Source organism: Asparagus officinalis, chromosome 6 (assembly GCF_001876935.1).
Source record: "Asparagus officinalis chromosome 6, Aspof.V1, whole genome shotgun sequence".
NCBI lineage: Eukaryota > Viridiplantae > Streptophyta > Magnoliopsida > Asparagales > Asparagaceae > Asparagus > Asparagus officinalis.
In genome coordinates, this window is record NC_033799.1 from 4366396 (window position 1) to 4374972 (window position 8577).

General features: G+C 37.1%; 1 protein-coding gene across 1 annotated transcript; it reads left to right on the forward strand.

Moving 5' to 3' along the window:
- LOC109846383 lies at positions 783 to 1801 on the forward strand. The gene is made up of 2 exons (XM_020415614.1): positions 783 to 915; positions 1296 to 1801. Exons 1-2 carry the CDS (start codon positions 790 to 792, stop codon positions 1572 to 1574), a joined length of 405 nt encoding a protein of 134 aa, XP_020271203.1. The 5' UTR covers positions 783 to 789; the 3' UTR covers positions 1575 to 1801.

The window sequence follows — 8577 nt, forward strand, 5'->3', positions numbered from 1 at the left end:
AACACCCTACATCCTTGATAAGCCACTATGACTTAATTTCTCCATGAACACACAGCAAACAAAATAGTATGCCTCTGCATGATTGAAGCATCATCCAAGCCTACAAGGGCAAAATCATGCTACTATGTGTTTGTACTTCTAGTATCTTTGTACATTGAACTATAATATGAACAAAAGACTAGCTATCAGATCATAATTTTATCTCAAATTATTCAAAGCTGTCCTGGTCATCCATATAAAAGAGGCATTTTTATAGTAAAACGAGGGTTTTTTTATAATTTGGTGATTGGGTTTCAAACTTTCAGATAGTAGGCATGAAATTTTAGTCTAGGTTCCTTCAAACAAACATACCTAGAGGATATTAGTCTTTCCTGCTTTAAAATTTAGAATTTACCGGATATTTTAATTATGTAATTTTTGTAAACATCTTTTGGATAGAGACCTGTCAAAGGATTTTTTTTTTCCGATAAGAAAAAAGAAGAGCACAAGAACACATATTTAGGAATCTAATAACGTTGGAGGTGATCACTAAATCACAATAGATCATGTTTTAGAAAACAATGATAATATCCAGTAGTAATTAATCACACAAGAAAAAGAAAATGCAAGGGCAAAAAAAAAAAAACTAGACTTTATTCATTTTCAAACAAAGATCTAAACCCATAATGAATGAAAACAAAAACAACTTTTAATCGAAGCTAAAAGTATGGATCCGAGTTCTGCCGTCAGCTCAGCTCGAGTACTCATCCTCAGGAATGCCGACAATGGTGCCGGTGGAGTGCCATACGGATGACGAATATAGTTAGCGTTCACAGTAGTAACTCGAACTCGATCCCTGAGCGCATCCCAAGCTTGGTTCACGAGCCTAAACGCAGCCTCAGCAGCAGCGTTCAGATTCCTGTCAGGATTCGTCAGGTCGCAGAGTTCACGATGCTTGTTCTTGACAACCTCGAAGCAGTCGGTGGAGTTGGATCCGAGAACAGCATGCCACAACGAGTCGTTCCTCGGCATGCAGCCAGCGATGAGGACGACGCGGAGGGCGACGATGAAGCTGTCGAGGTGAGGGAGAAAAGGGTAGAGAGTTTTCGCCTTTTGGGCTAGTACCATTGCTTCGAGCAATTGGCTGGCTTTGAATCTTTCCGCGGCTTCTGCCATCGCTTTCTTTGCTCCTTTTAGGCTGGTGCAGTACTCTGTCGAATCTGTGTTCTCCGTTGCATCGATCCTTGGTTTGCTGTTGAGGGCGTCCCAGGCTTGATGCACGAGCTTGAAGGCTGGGTCTGCGGCGGGAGCGTCAGGTCGCAGAGTTCACGATGCTTGTTCTTGACAACCTCGAAGCAGTCGGTGGAGTTGGATCCGAGAACAGCATGCCACAACGAGTCGTTCCTCGGCATGCAGCCAGCGATGAGGACGACGCGGAGGGCGACGATGAAGTTGGAGAGGTGAGGGAGGGATGGGTAGAGACATTGCGCTTTTTTCGCAAGTTGGATTGCGCCCAATACGTCATCGGATTTGAATCTTTCCTCGGCTTCTGCCATAGATTTCTTGGCTTCTTCTTCTCGGCGGAACTCCATTGAGATGAAGAAAAGGGAGGGAAGAGATGATCACGAGAGACAAACAGGCATCAAGGGTATTTATATGAGCACTAAAATTTGGGATCGGTTAGGATTCTTTCAATCAAAGCATAAACTAGAATTAAATTCCTGACAAAGTTCGGATAGAGAATTTGAAGATAACTTGATATCTATCTTAAAAAAAAATAAAAAAAAAATCCTTGAAACTGTCAGTTTATGAAACAAGTACAATTCTTGCTAGTAATTGTAACCCGAGTCTGTTAGGATCCAGATACCCGAGTCTTCTCTGATCAAAAAGAGCTTCAAATTTTCTCATAACTAGTTCTCGTCTATGCATGTCTACGTGACATCACAATGGATTTTGAACAGAGTCCTCAACTTCGCGCCAACGGCTGTGGTACAAAAGACTTCACCCTCAGTAGTCAGCAAGAGGCCGAAGCCTCTGAGCATCACTGCTCAGTCGAAGATCAGCCAGAAATCGACTAACGTTGATTCTGATGCTGTTGAGACCTAACGTCGTGGTTGCTGCAACAAGAGGTTGAGGCTTGCATCGAGATTTCAACGCCGATGTGGGTTGATGTACCGTCCAACTCATCGGTATATGCCAGTTAGATTACATGGGGTTGATTTCGGTGTCGATGAGGGTTGATGTGCTGTGCGGCTCATCGGCATCCTGAATATCATGGGTGACATTTTGATCATAAGGGGATGGGGAGGGATTTGACTGCTAAATCTGATCCTCCTCTGAAAAGCTAATAAGTCGAAGGGAGTTTGAATGTTTTCTGCCTTTTTTTTTTATATTTACTTTGTTTATTTTTGTTAGTGAATTCGGGATAATGATTTAGGATTTTGGATGTCTGGTTTGCTAGGGATGAAGAACTTGTTACGGTCGAAGTTCAATTTTATTTTGTGACAACGTTTTAAACAGATACATTGAAGTTTATTTGTCATCATTGATAATATGTATTTGTGTTTGATATTACCACGTTTTAGTTTAAAAACAAAACAAAACATTTGTTGTTATAACTCAAATTTAAAATCAAGAGTTATTTTGCGATAAATCCCCTGTAACTTTTTCACTCTCCTTACACTCAGAGCAAGAGAATTTTTTTCCTTTATAAGGTAATTTTGTGACTAATTAGTAATTACTGTTCTGATATGATTTCCATCACTTTTTCACTTTCAATCAAATGAGTTTAACACTATGTTCAGTAATTACTGTTCTGATATGATTTCCATCACTTTTTCACTTTCAATCAAATGAGTTTAACACTATGTTCAGTTTAAAAATATCTAGGATTCAATCTTGTTTTCACTTTCAATCAAATGAGTTTAACACTATGTTCAGTTTAAAAATATCTAGGATTCAATCTTGCCTATACTATAGTCTTCTTCTCCCTTAAAAAAACAAACCCCAAAATATCAGATGTGCAAGATTCTCTCAACAAGTATTCTCACGAACAGCTAAACATGCTCTGTCTGAAGATCATGCCAATCATTGGCTTAATAAAAAAAAACTATGAATTATGCACAATTTTATATAATAAATTTGAAAGAATACAACTAATACCGATGACTTGCAAACAAAATGACAACATGGGAAATTATCAATCCTCATGCACTGGTGACAACCTGGCAAATACTTTAAAAAACCAAACATTCTACTACTTGTCACAAGACAATATTAATATGTACATCCTTCAAGCAAACATTTGACACAATGCTCAACTCCAACGAACCAAGATATTGTAATTGTAAATATTTAGGGGAAATTTACACACTTTTATGAGATGGGCACACATATAAGAAACAAAATATTTCCATTGATAAGAGCGGAAAATACAAGAAAAACAGGGACACGCTTGAAAACTGTTGGAACCTCTTCTTTTTTTTTTGTGCTTTGGGGGAGGGGGGGGGGGGGGGGTTTCCACCTCTGCTCCTGAATCCAACTTGGTTATGGTTCAGGTCTGCAATACAAAATATACGATGTACAATTAGTTACATGGTTAAAGAGATAGATAATGGTACTGTATTGTCTTTTACTTTTTCAAAAGAGTGAGCATCTCTAGAGTTATGAAATGAGATCGCCAAAAAATTTCATACTACAACCTCAATTTAGAAAAAAAAACATTGAAAATTATTAGCGATTATGACAAGGGCTTAATGGAAAAATGCCCATAAAATCATCAACGCGACCATTAGCTTAATAAATAAAAACAAGTAAGTCATGGAAAATAAATTAATTGGACAAGTAAATTCAAGACTAAAAGTATTGCAGGCAAAAAATTTAATAAGCTTCACCTTGTAAATAATTCATAAAAGAAAGAACACCCTTTTATACGTTGAAATGCAAATTCAAGATAAAAAATTTAAGCCCCAGAGCAAGAATCCCCAAACCCATAGCCCAACCCTGGAAAACCCCCCGGGCCCCGACATCACTTCAAAATCCGGCACCAGAAACAAAAAAAAAAAAAAACCCTTAATTCAAGCCCCAAACCCCATCAAATCCAAATCAAACCAAAACCCACATCGAATCGGCGCCAACGAGCAAAACCCCTCAATCAAAATCCGATCTTTACCTCGATCCTCCTTACAATCCGGCGGGTTCTCGAAGACCGAGACCGACATCTGCTTGTGAGCCATCCCGATGTCCAACAGGATGACCCCGGATTTGGGGTCGGAGACGAGGATCTCCCTGATGGGCAGCCAGAGAAAGAGCTCCTCCTGGGTCAAGCCCCTGACCCCCTTCAGGCCGCCGAAGGTGAGGTTGGCGTTGATCTGCTGATCGAACCGGACGGGGCTCCGGTCGTACTCGGCGATGCAGGGGCTGTCGAGGTTGACGGTGAGGAGGGCGGTGGCGGGGTCGAGGGAGAAGAGCGGACGTTTTGGGAGGAGGCCGGCGGGAGGCCGTGCGAGCGCGAGGAGAGAGTGGACGGAGTCGTGGAGAAAGCCAGGGAGGAAAGAGAGGGAGGAGAGAGAGAGGAAGGCCTGGCCATTTGGGGGGGGGGGGTGGATCGAAGAGGGAATTGAAATTTGAGCCTTGGAGCGGAGAATCGAAGAGAGAGAAGAGAGAGGAGGCTGCTTCTCTGTTTTTTTTTTTTTTTGGCCTTTTTCGTTCTGGAGCTTTTTAGTTGAGTAAGTAGTTGGTGGGATTGAGGAGTTACAAATATGCCCCTCGAAGGAAGAAGTTAGTATGACAGTAATGTTGTTGTTTGTTAAATAGAACAATTTTTCAAAACAGCCTTATTTTAATTTTTTTTTAAATTGATCGTTTTTTATTTACTAAAACCGGTCCGTTTTTTGTCACGTTAGTCTAATTATTTTCTTATAATTTTTTAGGGTTTAAGGTTTCTAATTGGGATTTAACACCCTCCTAACCCCGATTATTTAGGAAAGTGATTAAGTTGACGTGACATAAAACGAGTCAGTTTTGATAAAAAAAAAATCGGTCGATTTAAAAAAAAAAATTGAAACGGGGCTATTTTGAAAAATTCTTCTTTGTTAATATTATGATGATGCCACAAATGCATATTCAAAGTTAATCATCTTTAATAATATTTTTCATCAAAACCAAATAGTTAAACAGGTTCGGTATTTTTTTAAAAAAATAAAAAGTGAGCTAGATATGAATATATCATAGAAGCAAGAAGGGGATGGATATAATAATTTTTTGCTAGACGCACAGTTTAGGAATGACTAGCACATGTTGCATTCTTACTATTAATTCCGCTATTTTATTTAAAAGTTATAGATAGATATTGTATTTTCAATTTGATTTTTTTCCAAAACTTATTATACTTTTATTTGAGTTTTCTTTGGTAATATAAAATACAGCAAACAAAACTTTCATGTTTGTTCACAGTTTTAGTTTGTGTATCACAGACCTGACACAAATCTAGACTATTAATCGTGATCTAAATACGTCCATGATCTGCATTATAAGGAATTTTTTTTAAAAATAGACTGATTTTGCTAAATCAGTCATTTTTCTAAATATTTAGCAAAATCGACTTCTTTTTTGCCAACATGTCAAAAAGAGATCAATTTTAAAAAACACCTCCCAGAAAACATACGGGACTACTAGTCCCGTATTTTTTCAGTGTGCTAATCACGGAGTAGTGCTTTCAGAAAACATACGAGACTGCTAGTCCCGTATGTTTTCTAGGAGATTAGTGCCTTTGAAAACATACAGGACTACTAGTAACGCATGCTTTCAGCTGGACGTTTTTTTAAAATCGACCTCTTTTTGGTCTGGCCAAAAAGATGTCGATTTTGGTAAATATTTAGTAAAAAGATCGATTTTACTAAATATTTAACAAAATCGTTCTATTTAAAAAAAAATCCGCATTATAAAGTATAAATGTGTAGAAAGCACAAGTGTACACTCCTGCTCTTTCACTCTGTGCAACAAGTATATATGAAGCAAGGATAAAAGGAGTTAGCTCAATCGTCCCAAGATAACACTTGTCATAATATCTTGAGCGGCGGCTAAGTTTTTTTTTAAAACGGGAGTTTTTGGGGTATGTTAGAATATGAAATTATAATCTTTGAAGCTTATCATAACGTCAGAGTTTTGGTCTAATGGTTAGAAGCGGTGGACTCAATTTAAGATAATATCAAAACAATCCAGATTCAAATCTCACGGTCCACAAACTTAAAACAGATTTTTTAAAAATTAATACCGTCGTGTGAGTCTAGGTTTTGACCCATATAAAAGGGCACTCAACCTGCAGGGGTATGTTAAAATTACTATAAAACTACAAACTTCAACTCTCATCATAACTTTAAAAGTTTTGATCTAATAATTAGAGAGAACTTTAAAAATTAGTAATAGCCATTTTGAGATTTGTTAGATATTTTGTTAACAAAAGGCATTTTTGCCTTCATGAATTATAATAAATATTGTAATTAAAACATGCAATTAAAATATGTGTAACGGATATATAATTATGGGGAACGTTATAAAATTTATGACGAACGTTACAGAATTAATTACGGGTTTTGTAACGTCTTTTCCAACCCTATATATATATCCATATGTTGAGCTCAAAATAATAAGAAAAAATATATAACAAGTTTCTCTTGTTTTTCTTCTCTCCCCTACATATTATTTTCATCTACATCTTAGTTTTATTTTATGGGCAACTTCCTTCATCTGAGCTGAAGCTCTGCACTCTCGCCCGAGTGTAGGGGCCGGCCGTTTCCGGGGGTTTTTACCGCTAGGGGGAGGGAACCATCTGCGCCAGGGCGATAGGCGGGTTCTCAATCTTCTAGGGCAGTGAATACACGACTGCTCCCGTTCAGGCCAGTTTTAATTGTTTAATTTTTCGGATTTATCTACATGCTATAATCTTTATTTATTTGATAAATTTCCAACAAGATTAAGATAGATTTCAGAAAGTTCCAATTTAATCCAGATATTTCGTATGACAAACTTGTACTATATATCATATATTTCTTTACAAATTAGGACGTCTCACGTCGGGTTGTACAATTTATCAAGCGAAGCTTCGCTTAGCAGCCCACCCTCTAATTATTTTTTGCCCACAAGAAAAGAATCACATGCAACTAAGAGAGTGGTTGTGAAGATAAAGAAAATGATAGATTTGGTAATGTCTCTAATGAGGTTATGCTCAAGTTTATCAGTTTTTTTTAATTCATTTATATAATTTTTTATTGTATACTTCACACTAATCACATGTTCAAGTTAAGCATATCAAGTTACAGATTTTTAACGATGCCATTTTGGTCTTGAAGAAGGACAAATATTGAGATAAGAATAAAAGGTAGCATATCTTTTCTGAGGCAACATATTATGTTAGTTTCTCCTATTTGATAACATGAAAAACACTAATTTTATTTCAAAGGAAAATTTTCTTAGATGTAATTGTTCTATGTGGATAATCTCATAAAATTCTTTTTGTACGTAAAAATTTTCGTGAGATTAATTATTAGGATAGTTCCTAATCTTTGGTTTAGTTGGAATAAGTGAGTAGGGTGAGGAAGTAGAAGGAGGTTTAGCTTCAATTGTAGAGGGTGCCAAACATTAGACAGCTAAGAGAGAGCTTAGGTGCACTTCTTATCTCATGCGTTAGCATGTTACTATCATTTGGAGATTACAAGATATACATTATGTTATTCCCTTCAAAATGCAAACGCCTCCATATTTATTTGTGTCACTAAGATTTTGCTTATATGATTTTTTAAAAGTAAAACTAGGACGAGATGCCTTGTCAAAAGATATATTGTGCATCTGATACGAGTCGTCGTGCGAGTACCATTTGGTCCCGGAATTACCAAAAGGTGGGTTGAGAAGAAGACAACTAAAACACAAGAACAATTCAACATGACGAAGGAAAATACATTCTCTAGATTATGAAGAATCAATTATTACAAAGAAGAATTTTTCAAAACAGACCCATTCCCCCTTTTTTTTTAAAACCGACCCATTTTTTTTATTTATCAAAACTGACCCAATTTTGTAATTAGCTCCTTAATTACCTTCCTAAACAGTCGGGGTTGCCAACCCCGACTATTTAGGAATGTGTTAAACCCTAATTAGAAGCTTTAAACCCTAAAAATTAATATCCTAAATAGTCGGGGTTGCCAACCCCGACTGTTTAGGAAGGTAATTAAGGAGCTAATTACAAAATCGGGTCGGTTTTGGTAAATAAAAAAAATGGGTCGGTTTTTTTTTAAAAAAGGGGGAACGGGTCTGTTTTGAAAAATTCTTCTTATTACAAATCTCTCCCTCACAATCTCATTAGAATCGAAAACAACATCTCAATCCTCTCTAAACCCTAATACAATGATTAGAATCTCTCTTAATTACCTCTGATTGCTTAGAAACCCTAAAACAATCCTTTATATAGGTGTACAAACGTGGATGGCAATCTGGTAAATAACCAAGCCCAAAATCAACAGGAATTCGTGTGAACAAAAACCCAACCAAACCAGGAAATCGTCGATGAGTCGACTTATGACACATGGGTCGACTCATAAACTG